At 37.5% G+C, this 17,871-nt stretch overlaps 1 protein-coding gene across 1 annotated transcript; it reads left to right on the top strand.

Annotated features, from left to right (window-relative positions):
• The first annotated feature begins 864 nt into the window (after nt 1-864).
• Nucleotides 865-3,712, top strand: LOC145164643 (uncharacterized). Its single transcript, XM_079083354.1, has 3 exons — nt 865-1,212; nt 2,477-3,053; nt 3,447-3,712. The coding sequence occupies exons 1-3, from the start codon at nt 865-867 to the stop codon at nt 3,710-3,712; spliced, it is 1,191 nt and encodes a 396-aa protein (XP_078939480.1).
• Nucleotides 3,713-17,871: the final 14,159 nt, after the last annotated feature.

The following is a 17,871-nucleotide window of genomic DNA, read 5'->3' on the forward strand; positions in this document are numbered from 1 at the left end:
CTTGTGCAAAGCAAAGGCAGGTATGTGCTCGCAAAGAAGGGAAGTGGCAAGGGATTTCAAAGAAGAAGAAAGAAGAGAAAGCTAATACACAGAGTCTTCCCCTTCATAATTGATCTAATGAGAAAGAGGTGTGACAGATGAATGATTTTATTCAAATCAACGTATTATCGAAAATGGTTTGAACAAATCATTGCAAGCTTTTCAATGTCTAAATAGATTAAAACATGTTTGGGCAATAAAAACAGAAAATCCTGTTGTTGAAAATAAAAAAAAAGGAAAGACTTGTCGAATCTTTACCTAGTGATCTAAAACATCAAAAGGCAAAAACACATTTTTCAAAAGAGAAGTGGAAAAATTATCATCTGGAAAAGGAATTTCGAAATCAAAAGCTCAAAATAAAGTTTATTGGAAAAATCAAAAAGATTTTCACAAACTAAAGGTTTTTTTAAAAAAACTCATGGATTTGAGAAGAAGATTTCGCAAAATGCAAAGAATTTAAAAAATAAATCGTTTCAAAGTCAAAATAATTTTCGACAAGGTCAAAACCATGCTAGAAATAACTTCCGACAAGGTCAAAACCATGCTAAAAATAACTTTCGATAAAGTCAAAACAATTTCCAAAAGCAAAATGGCTTTCAGGGATTTAATCAAATTCATGGACCATGAAGCTATGCTCAAAATCAAAAAGTTTTTCAACAGGATTCACATTTTGGTTATCAAAATCGATATCGAAATCGTTTTCAATACCAAAGTAAAAAATCATCTCCCATGAGACATTGTGAGAAATTTTAAACAAACGGAAGGGAAAATGTTCCTTTTAAATTTAAAAATCCAAAGTTTCCAAATCCAGATTCAAAGCAAAAGATGAAAGCTTCCTTTGTCAAAGGTAGAGATGATATCAAGAATATCAACCATCGGCTTGAAGGAAAGGGAAAACGATACCAATCACGAAAGTATTCTCAAGAGCATATTCAACAAAATTATGAGAAGAATTTGAATGAATCAATGAGTGGAAGCACTTCATCTCAAGAGTCCACACCAAAAGTGGGAAAATGGATAGAAGTTCAAAAGAAGAAAATTGATGTTTCTCAGAAAAATGTTGAGAAAGAGAAGATCAAAGTTGAAACTTCATCACTGCGTGATTACATATCGATTCCTAAAGCTAATGAAGTTAACTTAATTGACAATTTAAAATTGAAAGTTCGTAATATGGTTTTAAGTTCTTCTTTGCACAATATGTTTCAAACTAATGTCCAAGAACCCAAAAAGTGTTGGGGACCTAAATTTTTCTAATTGATTGCAGGTATTATGTGACAAGTAGTATGACGAAAATTGGTATATCGATAGTGGATGCTCACGTCACATGACTGGAAGGAAAAAAAATTTGAGAGATTTTCGGAAGTTAGAAAATGCTGGTGCTATAAAGTTTGGAAATAATCAAAAGTGTAAAGTCAAAGGCTATGGAAAAGTAAAAAATAGGAAATTCAAGGTGAATCATTTTGCTTATGTTGAAGGATTGAAGCATAATCTGATTAGTGTTTAGCAACTTTTTGTTGGAACAAGAAACTAGGTTCTTTTTGATGAGGAAGGCAGTACAATCACAAAAAAGGAAAACAAGGAGGTTTTGTTAAAGTCAAAAAGAAAATGAGACATGTTCACTCTTGACATGAAACCAATATTAGACACATTCTTTGTGTGCTTGTTATCGAAAGCATCTTCGGATCTCAATTGGTTATGGCATCGACGTCTTTCTCATCTTAACTTCAAGAATTTGAATAAACTTGTTTTTAATGATCTTGTTCGTGGTTTACCTATTTTAAAATTCGACAATAATTCCTTGTGTACAACATGTGAACAGGGTAAACAACATCGTCAGGGTCATCCAATCATAATTGATTCAAAGATCATTGAACCATTGTAACTTCTTCACATTGAATTGTGTGAACCTTAGACTGTTGAGTCGCTCAATAAGAAGTACATACTAGTTATTGGTGATGATTTTTCAAGGTTTACTTGGGTTTTCTTTCTTCGACAAAAGTCTGAAACTACTCAAGTGATGATTGATTTTATCAAGAATATTGAACTGGGCTTGAAAAGAAAAGTTCGAAAGATAAAAAGTGACAATGGAACAGAGTTCAAAAATAGAATTTTAGATTCGTTTTTGACAGAACTAGGAATTTCACATAACTTTTCGTCTCCATACACACCAAAACAAAATGATAGAGTTGAAAGGAGAAATAATTCCCTGTGTGAAGTGACTAGAACGATCGTCACTTATGTGAATCTGCCTTAATACTTCTGGACTGAAGTGGTTTTGACTACTTGCTTTACGCAAAATCGTTCTTTTATTCATCGTCATTTCAATATAACACCTTATGTGATTATAAAAAAAAGGAAACATAATGTTAAATTTTTCCATGTTTTTGGGTGCAGATGTTTCGTCATGAATCTCAAGGATAATCTTTCCAAATTTTAGACGAAAGCCGATGAGGAAATTTTCGTGGGATATTCTCATAATTCTGTTGCCTATAGGGTGTTGAACAAGAGAACAAGGAAGATCGAAGAACTTTATAATCTCACATTTGACGATCATTATGTTAAAATAAATGAACAAACGTTCTTACGGAAACCAATTATGCCTGAATCGAGTCATGTATCTGAGAAAATACTTAGTTTTGATGTTGATCTTGATTTAATATTTTGTATTCCTGATAGGGAAATTGATGTAGAGATCAATGTTGAAGAAAATCAAATACTTGAGGAATCGAAACATTCTGATGATTCGACAATTACAAATTACAAAAATGATGCACATTCTTCATCAACTTCAAGAGTCAATGTAGAAAGAATTCAAGTTTTGCCAGATAGTCATGTCGAGGCAGAGCATATGTCAACCCAAGTTGATATTGAAGGGAAGCATATGACTAATCAACTTGATTGTGAAGGGGAGCATATGACTAATCATCCAGATGTCAAGGGGGAGCATCACATAACGAATCCATTAGTTGAGAGGGAGACAAGTGGATCAAATCATGATCAGCGTGATGATAGAGGTAATGATTTTGATGATTGTAATGATAACATCTCAATAGCTTGGAGTCCTTCTATATATTTGAGAATTTACCCCACGGTTCTAAGTGCAAGTCTTTCTTAGTGCGGTAACCCTTATCTACGCTATTGACTTTCCTCCCCTCATGGGAAGTAGCAAGAGCCTTTATCTAATTAGGCACAGTCTTAGTTACTGAAGATATATTTGAAGATGCACATTTGGAATTTGACTCTGCATGGAAAAATAGACAAGAAATCATCCAAAGGAGGAGATTCTAGGTGATCAAAATTCAGTAGTTTTGACTCGAGCCCAGATTCGAGCCAAAATTCAAATTTTAAATGTTCATCAAGAATTTTGTATGTTCAATGTTTTTATTTTGAAAATTGAACCAAAACAGTCAAGATTGCATTAGACCATCCCGATTGGGTTGTTGCAATGAAATCTGAGTTGGCGGAATTTAAACGAAACAATGTTTGGCGATTAGTTCCTAAACATGATAAAGTTTCGATAGTTGGACTCAAATGGGTTTTTAAGAATAAAACTGATAAAGGGGGTAATAGTGTTAGAAACAAATCTAGGCTAGTCGTAAAAGGTTACTCTCAACAAGAAGGTATTGATTATGAGGAAACCTTTTCCCCTGGCGCGAGACTCGAGGCAGTATGAATTTTTCTGGCTTATGCTACTCAAAAGGATTTCGATGATTACTATATGGACGTAAAGTGTGCATTTCTCATTGGTGTTCTTGAAGAAATGGTGTATGCGGAACAACCACCAGGTTTCATTAACGATAAGTATCATGCTCATTGTTATGTCCTCGACAAAGCAGTTTATGGGTTAAAACCAGCACCTCGTGCCTGGTATGCAACACTTACCAATTTTTTGATAATCGCTAAATTTAAACAAGGATCAGTTGATCCTAATTTATTTTGAAAGAAAGTAGGGGATCATTTGATGATTGTTCAAATTTATTTCGATGACATTATATTTGGTTCAACTAATCCTTTGTTGTCGAAAGAGTTTGAGGAACTAATGAAGAGTTAATTTGAAATGAGCGTGATGGGTAAGATAAATCACTTTTTGGCTTTAAATATTCGTCAAAGAGGGAAGGAATATTTAAAAAACAAGATAATTACACTTGAAACCTGCTTGAAAGATTTGGGATGACAAATTGCACGAAACTCAAAGTATGTATTGTTGTCGGCACGCTCTTAAGTCCTTTGTTGGATAAGCATGTTGTCGATCTCACCACATATAGGAGCATGATAGGGTTGCTTTTGTCTTTAACTGCAATTCGACCTGATATTAAGTTTTATATATGTAATTGTGTCAGCTATCCATCGAACCCAAGAGAATCCCATCTTACTGCAGTAAAGAATATCTCTCAAAACATTTAGGGTACAAATAGGATTGTGGTATCCGACGAAATCATGATTCATTATCCAAGATTTTTATAATGCCGATCTTGGGGGTCATCAGTTGGATCGAAAGAGCACTACTGGAGGATGTCAATTACTAGACGGGAAACTTGTGAGTTGGCAATCGAAAAGTAGACATGTGTTTTTGTTTCGAAACCCGAGGCTAAATATATTGTTGTTGATGTGTGCACATCTCAACTAATTTGGATACAAATCCAATTACGTGACTATGCAATGTGATTCATAAAGCGCCATTCACAGTTGTCACAATCCAGTTCAACATTCGAAATCACAGCATATTGCTCTTCGTTAACATTTCATAAAAGCTCGCGTTGAAGATGGGAACATTGAAGTCCATTTTGTCAAAACAATAGATCAACTTGTTGATATTTTCATGAAACCTTTGGATGAAAAATCATTATAAAGGATTTTGAATTGTTTGGGAATGATGGAAACATGTTATGTTCCACATTCAACATAGTTCCTTCTTAAATTTGTCATGTATATGTGTTTTACCTTACTTTTGATTTTCTATATCAATTTTGATTAGTAGGTATAACTTTCGAGTGTTATCTTAACTTTCGTTTCTTGTTTAATTCTTGTTCATAGGTTACAGTTCATGTTAAGGATTCGACTACCTTCACATTTGACTTCCTTCTAAGTCTTTCAGTATGACTTTCGACTATGGAGGAAGAATTTCGATGCACAAATGCATTTTTGGAGAATGACCATGTTTGCTAAATCAAGATGGGAACAAATAGATCTTGGTAAAATTTTCGATTACTTTACTTTTGTTTTTTAGTTTATAAATATCAAAAATACAAAAAGATTTCTTGTTTCCGTTTTTGCTTTCTAAAAATAAAAAATCCAAAAAGATTTTCTTCTTTTTTGTTTTTACTTTCTATAAATAAAAAAAAATTCAAAAAGATTTTCTTATTTTTGTTTTTAAGTTTTATAATAAAAAGTCCAAAAATATTTTCTAATTTTTGTTTTTTTTTCTAAAAATCAAAAATCTAATTTTTTTTTTGTTATGGTTGATTTTGGGGAATCTCATTGTAACAGTATGATGTACATTCGCATGCCACATGAGCATATTCAAAGGGACTGTGAACTAGTTAAGTCTCCCTAGAAGCATGCTGCAACATGTTGTCCTCAAGCCTCACATACTTTATATGTTCGAAGCCTTAATGAAACTATTAAAATGAAAGTTTCTTCCTAATCAGGTTGTATTTACATTAGTCGACGAGCTACCTTTCTCTTCTCACGATGAGTTAAGAGATTTCTGCTAGGTCCATTTTTTTTTGCAGAGGTACAATGAGTTCTTCTAACCAATCTTTTTCACCCAAAATTTTGTTCACAATGACACATACCCAAGACATCTCTGGTCAAAACCTATCATGATGTAGGTATATCACAACTATGTGTTAATGATCCTGAATCATTTTTCCGTGATGACGGTGAAACCCAACAAACCTAAACTTAAATGAATTGATGGTGAACATTCTTTTCAACATTTTAACAAAACATTTGTTTCAATGTACCAATTTTTATGTTCAAAATCTCATTTCATCTATATTACGTGATCTCAATAAAATGTATGAATCCCAACTCATTTTTGCCCCAAAGATCTAGAATTTTTTTTTTAAATGAGATTTTTATCCGAACATCTTTTATGCCATTTTCGTTACTCAAAATTGATTCAAACCTACTTGTTCTTGACTACACTGGTCATCCAAGTCTTTTTTAAATATTGATTCTGTTGAAGCAAAAAGTGACCCTCTTAAACTTGGCAACCCGCAATCATCTCTACTACCGCAACTCTTTTGTCTACCGCAACCTGTTCTTTTCTCTACGAGAATTACTCCTCTGCTACCGCAATCAAGAAGTGGACCGCTGTAACATCGTAAATTCCAAAACAATTTTTCACTTTTAAAAATATAATTTCATTCATAAATATTATCAATCTCCATGTATCACATATCAAATCCATAAAATTCATCCCAAGATCACAATACATAAAAACTCCACAAGTGTGTACTGATCATGCCGATGCCTTCCCGCGATCCTCACTGGTACCTGAAACACATAACACAAAACACTGTAAGCATAAATGCTTAGTGAGTTCCCTAAAATACCACATATAACACATATTAGCCACTCGAGGCTATAACTCTGTGGGCCCACTGGTCCTAACTCTGTGGACCCTCCGGTCCTAACTTTGTAAACTCTGGAATACACACAGCATAAATCACATAGAAATAATGCAGTGCAACACATCACATACATAGCATACAAGATACTCTGTCACATAACCCTACTTACCACTCAAGGTAAAGTATAGTGAGAAGACTCACCTCGGATAGCTCGGTAAACCTCGAACTCGGAAATACTCATCTAGCCTTCGCCTAATCACATAAAATAATTACCCTAATTAATATGATTTTCAAAGACTAGGATAATTCCACTCTAAGTTCTCTAAGAAGGGTAAAAGTCTATTCTACCCCTCCAATGGCTCACAAGTCCAAACATTGACTCAACCCTAAAAGTCAACGAAGTCAACTCTAGTCAACGGTCAAACTTTGACCAGACTCGTCGAATGCTTCCTGGCGACTCGGCGAGTCAACACGGGTCCTCTTAATCCTTCTAAGCCTCACTTGGCACGTCGAGTCCCTCCTCCACTCGCCGGGTATATCTGCGACGAATCGCGGGGCAACCCCGACTCGACTCGTCGAGTCCACTTATGAACTCGACGAGTTGCTCCCATGACAACACTCAAATGACCTTCTGAGGTCAGATCTGCTTCTCTAAACTATAGATCTGACTTCCCCATGACCAATAACCACGTAAAGGTCGAATCTTGACTCACATGTAACGCACCCAAGGCTTCTTTTGGGTGAAATAACTACTAAAATGGCCACCTAGGCTCATAACTTCAAAGGAATGGCATAAAGCAGAGTGATAGGGGCTCTCTAGACCTCTTACGGTCCAGATCTAAGAATCATTTCACCTTGGGACCTCACACACTCCAGATTCAAGCTAAATAATGCATAAAGAAACCCTAGATTCAACTAAATCATCAAAAATAAGAGAATAAGCACAAATTGATACCTCCAACAGCTTCCTCTGATCAAATGGAAATAGAACCCAGCTCCCCAACCCGCCTACCTTGTCCTTCCTCCTTCCTTCTTGCTAAAACACACAAGAAATGGTGAACAATGGCCTCCTTTCTCACTCACAAGACTTACAGATGCTCTGGTACGCTCAAAGACGAAGGTAGCCGCAAATAAGGGCCATAAGGTCCTTTAAATAGGGTGCAGGCCCGGGGATTTAGGGTTTCCACTTACAGCGCCTACTCGGCGAGTCTACTCTTGGACTCGTCGAGTAGTTCATTAAACTCACGTGGCTACCCAGCTTCTACTCGACGAGTTATAGCACCAACTCGTCGAGTAGATCAATGATCCCCAAAATAAATAATTCAAAATAACATACTCGAAAATCCGGATTTTACAATTCTCCCCCACTAGAATCAGACTTCGCCCTCGAATGTACTGGGGCCCCAGCTTGCCCCTCTTCCTGAATCGGATCACTCCTTTCCAAGGAGATACCTCCAGGAGTACGAAATCTCCGACCTGGAACTCGAGCTCGGATCGCCGCCTATCCGCATAACTCTTCTGACGACTCTAGTCTGTCAGTAACCTCTGTCTGACCTGCTGTATCTGCTCAGTCGTCTTAAGCACTATCTCAGTGCTACCCATCACTCGCTGTCCTACCTCTCCCCAACAGATGGGAGTCCGACACCTCCTCCCATATAAAAGCTCAAAGGGAGGCATACCGATACTCGAATGGTGGATGTTGTTATAAGAAAACTCAGCCAACGGCAAATACGTGTCCCAACTTCCTCCAAAGTCCAATACACATGCTCGAAGCATGTGCTCGAGCGTCTGAATCGTCTGCTCACTCTGTTCGTCCGTATGTGGGCGGTATGCGGTACTGAAATGCAGCCTCGTACCAAACTCCTCATGGAATTTCTTCTAGAACCTGGAAGTGAATCGCATATCTCAATCTGACACAATCGAGATCGGTACTCCATGCCACAATACCACCTCTCTCACATACAATTCTGCCAATCTCTCTGCGGAAAAGCTCTCACTGATGGCAAGGAAATGAGCACTCTTCGTCAACCGGTCAACGATCACCCAAATTGCATCGACACCCCTCGCAGTCCTCAGCAATTTGTTGATAAAACCCATGGAAATCTGTTCCCACTTCCACTGGGGAACCTCAAGTGGCTGCAACTTGCCATGCGGACGCTGGTGCTCGGCCTTAACCCTGCGACAGGTCAAGCACCTGTCCACGAATCACGCAACATCCCTCTTCATACAGGGCCACCAATAGTCTCTCTTCAGGTCCAAATACATCTTAGTGGCCCCGGGATGGATCGAGAACCTTGATCTGTGCGCCTACTCCATCAGAATGGTATGTGCCCTGCCCTCAAATGGCACCCAAATCCGACCCTGAAAGGTCATAAGCCCTCGGCTATCGGTAACGAACTCAGACACCTGCCCAATCACCCGCTCTCTCTTGCAGTTCTCCGGCCTCATGGCCTCAACCTGAGCCTCCCGAATGGTGTCCAACACCGGGGTCATCACCGTCAACCTCAAACAAACATCACGTATCGGGGCACTCTCCGCCCTACGACTCAGGGCATCGGCTACAACATTAGCTTTGCCCGGGTGATACAGGATCTCACACTCATAATCCTTTACCACATCCAACCATCTCCTCTGGCGCATATTCAGGTTGGGCTGATCCATCAAATACTTCAAGCTCTTGTGATCCGCGTATATGGTACACTGGACCCCATACAGATAGTGACGCCAGATCTTGAGGGCGAACACCACAGCCCCCAACTCCGGATTGTGAGTAGGATACATTGCCTCATGAGGCTTCAGCTGCCTCGATGTGTATGCTATCACATGCCCTCTCTGCATCAGCACCGCACCCAATCCCGATATCGACGCCTCACAATACAATACAAAATCCTCCATCCCCTCCGGAAGGGCTAACACCGGGGCTTCGCATAATATCTGGCGAAGTGTCTCAAAGGAGGCCTGCTGCTCTGGGCCCCAACTAAAAGCCACGCCCTTCCGGGTGAACCTGGTGAGAGGAACAACAATCTTGAAGAAATCTTTAATAAATCTCCTATAATAGCCGGCCAACCCTAGAAAACTCCTGATCTCGGTGGGGGATCTCGGCACCTCCCAACTCATCACCGCCTCAATCTTGGCCGGATCGACCAATATCCCATTCTGGTTAACGAGATGTCCCAGGAACTGGACCTCTCGTAACCAGAAATCACACTTGGAGAATTTGGCATAAAGCCTCTCCGATCTCAGAACTCCAAGGATCTCTCTCAAATGCTGCTCATACTGCTCCTTGGATCTCAAATACACCAATGTATCATCAATGAACACTATCACCGAACGATCTACTATCGGTCTGCACACCCTGTTCATGAGGTCCATGAACGCCGCCGGTGCATTGGTGAGCCCGAAAGGCATCACCACGAACTCGTAATGCCCATAACGAGTCCTGAACGCCGTCTTCTGGATATCCTCATCACGCACTCTCATCTGATGATATCCAGACCTCAGATCGATCATGGAGAACCAAGACGCTCCCTGCAACTGATCGAACAAATCATCGATCCTCGGTAAGGGGTAACGGTTCTTGACAGTTAACTTGTTCAACTCCCGGTAATCGATGCACATCCGGTGTGAACCATCCTTTTTCTTTACAAAAAGGATCGGCGCTCCCCATGGTGAGCTACTCGACCAAATAAACCCTTTCCCCAACAGCTCCTGAAGCTGTGAGGATAACTCCTACATCTCTGGTGGCGCAAGCCGATAGGGCGCCTTGGCGATAGGCGCTGCCCCCGGAACCAAATCGATACGAAACTCTACTTTCCTCTCGGGAGGCACACCCGGCAACTCCTCGGGCAAAACATCCAGGAACTCACGCACTATCGGAACCTCATCGACCGATCTCGGCCTCTCCGCATCAAACTTCGTATCCATCACATAAGCCACAAACCCACTACAACCCTGCTATAGGCTCTGCCTCGCTCTAGCGGCCGAACAAAACGCTGAACCAGAACGGGTACCCTCGCCATACACCGTAAGAAATCCCCCACTAGGGTCTCGTATGGTCACCAGCTATCGCTCGCAGTCGATAACCGCTCCAAATCTGCTCAAACAGTCCATGCCCACGATGACACAGACATCTCCCATCGCAATCGGGACCAAATCAATAGGAAACTCAACGCCGAAGATCTCAAGTACATATCCTCGAATCACATCAGTGGCATACACCGCTCTCTCGTCAGCTATGGAAACTCGCAGAGGTCGACTCAACGGCTCTCGGCGGATACTGATGTGCTGACTAAAGGCTAACGATACAAAAGATCGACTTGCACCCGAGTCAAATAACACCAAGGCAGGTACAAAACTCACAAGAAAAGTACCTACGCATATCATAATATAAGCACAATATCTCAAACTCAAAATAAATACATGAAAGAATACATACCAGGTACGACATCGGGCGCTGCGCGGACCTCCTCCGCTGTCAACTGGAAGGCTCTCCCTCGTGCATTCGGTGCCTCGGCCTTCACCCGCTGACTCTCGGTAGGTCGTACAGTAGCAGGGGCAGATCCCTGCGATGCTCCTTGTGCTGACCCCCGCAGCTGCGGCCACTCGGCCTTCCGGTGTCCTTTCTGGTTGCAGTGGAAACAGACTGCAAACCCCTTGGGGCAATCCTTGGCCATGTGCCCCTCCTTGCCACACTTGTAGCAAGACCCTGCTCTACAAATCCCCTCGTTACTCTTGTCGCACTTGCCACAAGTACGACCCTTCTGGTTCCCTGACCTCGAATCGGCGGGCTTGGCCCGCTTGGCTGCCGGCTGGGACTGTGCCGGTCGCAGATCCCTCCCCTGAGACTCCACCTCCTCCTTAGCCTGAGTCTCAAGCTCTATCTCCCTCTTCCGAGCATTCACCTGAAGCTCAGCAAATGTCCGGTACGATAAGTTCGCTACGAACTCTCGGATATCTCTCCTCAAAATGCTCAAATACCGACTCATGCGTGCCTGCTCGGAAGACACGTGCTCAGGGCAGAACATCGCCCTCTCATGGAACATCCTTGTGATCACAGTAACAGACTCAGTATCCTCCTTGAGGGTCAAGAACTTCTGGGCCAACCGTTCCCTTTCGACCGGGGAAACATACTCATCATGGAACATAGCGATGAACCTCTCCCAGGTCACTGCGGCAAGCTCTGCAGAAGAATAGTGTGCTGTCACAAACTTCCACCAGTCCTTCGTGATGGGTTATGAGCATTCTAACACTCCTAAGTGTACATGCAACCCTAAATACCTTGGATCTATATTTTCTCTATTATACATACAATTATGAACATCCAAGGTATTATCCTAATCTAGCATACAAAATAATAAATATAACAAGATAGAATACATACCTCTTTGATGTAGAATGTCTTCATGAAGCTTGAGTGCCTAGTGCCCCAAGTGTGACACCTCAAATGGTTCACACAACACCAAATACACTTGGAATAACTTGAGAGAAACTTGAACACTCATTGAAATCGTCTAGCCCTCATATTCACACATTAGTGCATGATTTCTTGAACCATGGGATTCTTTTATATGGTGGCTATTAGGGTTACACCATGTAACTCATAACTTTACCCATTCCTTATGCTCCATGGATTTTAACCTCCATGGAGTATCCATGGGTCACCCCATGGACTTAGTCCAACATAAGGAATCTTGGATCACAAGCCCACATATATAAGAATGAATTATTTACACAATCAACCCATATATTTAATTAGTCTCCTTTTGATCACTTAATTAATTCCAAATTAATTCTTGATCAATACTAATTAAATAACCTTATTAATATATTAGAACTTATAATATATTAACCAACCTTAAGTGTTATTTGTCTCATTATAGTCTATCCAAATGCATGATGCCATGCAACCCAAATGGACCATGCCGGGTCGGGTCAACTCTTACCAATTATAGTTATGGACTTAGACATTAATCCAACAGTCTCCCACTTGGATAAGTCTAAAACTATTATTGCGTATGACTTCAGAAACCGATCAGCAATCGTAGCTCTCAAAAGCTTCTGTCGAACTCTGACCTTGTCGTTGAACTCTGACCTTTGTCAATGACTTGTCCATTAGATAAGGGATCATACATTCCTCCATTCTAGATATCATATGGACTGAGACAAGAATTATCAATCATTCTCTCTGTCCATTTGTTGTTTCCCGATTTCCGATTCATGATGACTGACTGATTGAACAAATCAAATCAGTCCTGGCTTGGCCAAGCACTCACATGTATCATCTTTAAATCATCGAGGGGCCCACATATATCGCTTTTATCCCGAAGGTAAAAGGAATGGATAAACTTCGACTCATATGGCTTGTTCTACTACTTGTTGAATCATACACAAAGGCACGTTTTATAACATCGAGTTACCGAATGCGTTTTCGTGCAATCAATGTACAACCAACTCATAGTAACAACTCATATCTCTCGGTTTGAAGAATATAAGATATTATCGTCTCATGATCACTCGTGATAAAATCCATGAAGTGATTCAAATGAGCGCGGGTTGAATCCAATACTCAGAACTTATGAGCACTCATGAGTGTTGTAGCACCACTTTGTCCACCAACTTGGACCTCTACAAACCAACCCATGACAGTCTTGATTCATATCTACTTCCAACATATGACCGACTGTGGATGGTTTGAATAACTTAATCATTCAGGAAGAACGACTTGGTTATTCTGGAAGTCAAAACATGCAAAGTGAAACACAAGAATAAATGAATAAAATATTGTATCAAACCCTATGAATATAAATAAACACTTTTATTTATCACCATACTGATTACTCATTATTCATTGTTTCGGTTTTATCAACTTTATACTTGAATTAAAAACACTAGTTGTCCCATGCTCCAAGCATGTACACTATGTTTTTCTTAAACAATAGCTTTGCCATACACCAAGTATGCACTCTATGTTTGTCTATGATCCTTACTTTGTGAAATAAACCAATTGAACATAATTTCAATGATTCTAATTTCACACTCCCAAATCCTTATCGAAAAATGTGAGAATTTCAAATTCCTATCATTTATCGAAATCTGTTTAGATTTTAAATGTAACAACCGTCAAAATTCGAGTGGGTTCAAGATTTGAATAAACTTAGTAGCACATATAGGCACGACACATAATAGACTTAGTAACTAGAAGCTAAGTTATAACCTACTAGAAACTTGGAAACAAGTAGGATCGGATGATTGTGTACTTAGATTTCACATTGATATGTGAATTCTACTACTACTTAACTGTAGTGACTATCCATATTTGGGTCACTCTTTGACTCAAACACCTTTTCATGAATCATATACACACATTATGCACTTGACCTAGCAGTAGAAATTAGGTTGGAGCCTCATAGAAACTTAAGTCAGAGTTGAAAACTAGGACTAGTATACTTGATTTCCTCAATTTCGTTTGAATCTCGAAACCACTACATAGAATGCCAATAAACCGATAAAATAAGTTACAAATATTATTTATAACTATAAAAGAGTTATAATACCATAAGATAAATTGAAGTCTCAAAGATTCTATTGATTTTGATATCTAAAGATTTATTAATTCTCAAAACCCTAAAAACCCTAAAACCTAAATTTTATAAAATTTGACATCAACAATTCTATAAAAATAGTTATGAAACTCATAATATTATCCTAAAACAATTAAATTCAGGGAAATATAATCAAGGAAAATAAAATTTAACTCATTAACATTTACCCTTAATTTATAAATCAAAAATCAAGGTTTTATGAATAAAAACTTGATTTTAGTGCACATTTAATATAAAAATTGAGATATTTTATAAAATAACTTAAATTTTATAAAACAAAATGAATGAGAAAGGGTTATTATACTCAAAATTTCGGACCCCTCTCTTCCCATATCTATCTCTCACACTCTCATTCTCCAACACACACACATCTCTCTTCTTTCTCTCTCTAGAAAACTCTCTCTACCTTCTCTCTAATTTTTTTTCTCCAAACACCACAACCACAGCCTCTTAACCACGAAATTATGGAGATTCATAAGGGTTTTTCAAGCCACAAATAAATTTAAGGTAAAGAACATACATCTCTTGAAGATCCACAACAATGATTTAAGCCATGCATGTGCATTTTACTTCAAAAACCGACTTCTACTTCTTCATCTTCTTCAAACTTGTTTTCTTTTTGTTAAAATGGTTTTTAGAACATCATGAATGTGTTTTAACACCATGCATGTATGATAAACAAGGTTGCATGTTCATGATCTTAGTGCAAAAATCGATTTTAAGGATTAAAACATCAAACTCAAGTTAAGAGTTTTTGAGAAACAAAATTTTGTTCATAAATGAATGTATACATTTTGATAAGTTTTAATCTTTTGATCTCTGGAAACATGACTAAAATATGAGTTTATCATGATATATTTAAAATACTTCAAAAGATTTACTCAAGGAAATGATGAAAACTCGCTTTTCTAACCAATCATCATGCATTCAATCTGCCAGATTTCTTTACCTGACTTTAAACTGCCATATCTCACTCATTTCTTAACCAACATTCGTGATTCTTTTTCTGAAATATAATATTTTGAGTTAGCTTTCAAACCCATCTGACCTCGATGGAAAATTCCAATACTTCGATTTTTACCAATTTTTACAAAACTGTTGCTCAAACATCACTTTCCTTATGAACATTTGTTTTGTGTTGCATGTTCAAAGGACTTATTCATCACTAAAAGTCATTCAAAAATTATTTTGAACTCTTAATATCATGTATTAATAGGTACAAAAAGATCTTGATTCAAAAGTCTTTGTAACATGTTGCAAAAATTGTCATAATAACATCAATAATCTTTACATAAATCACAAGAACCAAGTTTTCTCTATAATTTATTGAGCCTTTAGGCATGGTTTTCAATATCAAAAATAAAAAAACAATTTTTCATTGTTATTAAAGTGTATGAAGATGCATTCTGGAAATTTTCAGCTCAATATATATTTTCTTTATTTTTATATGAAAATAATAAGAAAATAGAGTGTTAAATCATATAAAATACTTACACTAGTAAATAAGTTCTGGAAAAATTCTTGGATGATCCTTTAAGTTAATAAACATTTCCCATGAAGTTTCAATGACTTTTGTTACTGTTTAGTATGATTTTTAATTTTCTTTTTATTTAGCTCTAATAAATCATAAAACCACTTTAGGGAATGTGAAAATATTATTTCTTATTTGTCGCAGCTTGTACCTTGTATTTAAGACTCATAAAAATATTTTGGGAATTTTTCAAAATGTATATCTATTTTTCCATGATTTTTGTGTTTATAATGGATTAAAAACAGGAAAAATTGTTTTACTCATCCAAAATTAATAAACATTTACCAGAAACTCTTATAATATGTTAGGATGATACATAAAATTTTTGATGATTTTTATCTTCTGTATGCTATTTTTCTTCTATTTTCCCAAGATTTAATACACTTAAATGTACAAAAATCAGAAAAATTGTGTTAATCTTTTTGAAAACACATATTAATATTTTCCTACATTATGTACACTGTAAAATAGTTACACAAAAATTACAAGAAATTTTCATGATAACTTACTATTTTTTCATGATTTTATGATTATTCATGGAATTAAATGGTGAAAAATAGTTAGACAAATCAAATATTCAAGAAAATTTATCTTAAGGTCTTTGACTTCAATTAAAAATGAAATACAAAGTTTGGGAAAGTTTAGAACTAAATTGATTTAGTTTTGAATATTTAATCATTGGAACACCTCTAAAATGTTAAATATTAACATTTCAATAATGGAAATTTTCCACTTAAATTATTATATAACAATTGATTATTTGAAACTTAATTTCCACAGAAAAATGTTTGTAACTTATCAATATTAAATTTTGACACATTATTGGCATAATTCTATTGTAGTAGTAAGTATACTAGTATTAGATTTCAATTAGAGACTCATTAGTGTGTAACATCGTTGTAGGAAAACGATAGTGGTACGAGTGGAGCGTAGATCAAGGCATCATTTGCATCATCTCAATGCATTGTGAGTATTCACGACTCCCCTATTTTCGGTTTCTTTTAAATGTTTTGGGGGTGAGAAAGCATGTCTTAAACTATCTATGTTCATTGTATTTATTTGACTCGTATAAACTTGGTTGCTATATTTTGCATATTGTGAGTATTCATAGCCCATATTTTATGTTTTTAATGTTTTGGGGTGGAAAGCATGCTACAATTTCTATGAACATTATTTTATGAACTTGTGCTATGAACTATATGATATGAACTTTGTTGTATGAACCTTGTATTATGAACTTGTACTATGAATTTGGTGTTATGAACTTGTACGATTAAGTCCCCGGAGAACCAATACAACCTATTAACTCATATTCGAGCCGATGGTCTTATGGATAACGCTATTTGGGGTCGACAGCCCCCATTCGCCCGGAACCGCGAGTGCATATTTCCATGAACTGACATCATGGGAACCATGGACATGATGGAATGGGGGCAGGAACGGTCATTAGGCTTGGGTTGTGAACTCATGAATGGAAACTTGATGCATATATGAATCTTATATCTTATTTTAGTAACGAAACTTATATACTCATTTTATCAACGAAACTTATATACTCATTTTAGTAATGAAACTTGTTTACTCGTTTTAGTAACGAACTTTATTTCCCATGAGAATATGAACATTGCATCTCATTTGAGCAACATACTTTATCTCCCATGATGACAACGAACTTTGTTTATGCAAACTTATTTACTTATTTTGGCAATATATTTTTATTCGTGGAAACTTTTATCAAAATTTTTATTTCGATTTATGAAACCAATATTATTTTTAAATATGTGAGTACTCACCAACTATTTTTGTAGTTGACGCTCGTTTTACATGCTTTTTTAGGAATCATCTAGTAAGAGGCACGTAGAGACACAACACTTGTAGGAGCATTTGCATGTGTTGACTTTTAAATACATTGTAATCTCTTTTAAAAAGTTGTTCAAACTCATTGTAAATTTGTAATGATTTTTAATACTATGGTTTGTGTTGTCTTTTAACTTTTGCTATGAGACCCTTTGTACTGCCACACCCCGTATTTCCGCTTTAGCGGGGTATGACAGGAAATGGTATCAGAGCCGAAGGTTATAGAGAATACCGGTTTTCCTTTGGAGAACCACAACTATAGCCA

Source organism: Lactuca virosa, chromosome 3 (assembly GCF_052849685.1).
Source record: "Lactuca virosa cultivar CGN04683 chromosome 3, Lactuca_virosa_CGN04683_v6, whole genome shotgun sequence".
Classification (NCBI taxonomy): domain Eukaryota; kingdom Viridiplantae; phylum Streptophyta; class Magnoliopsida; order Asterales; family Asteraceae; genus Lactuca; species Lactuca virosa.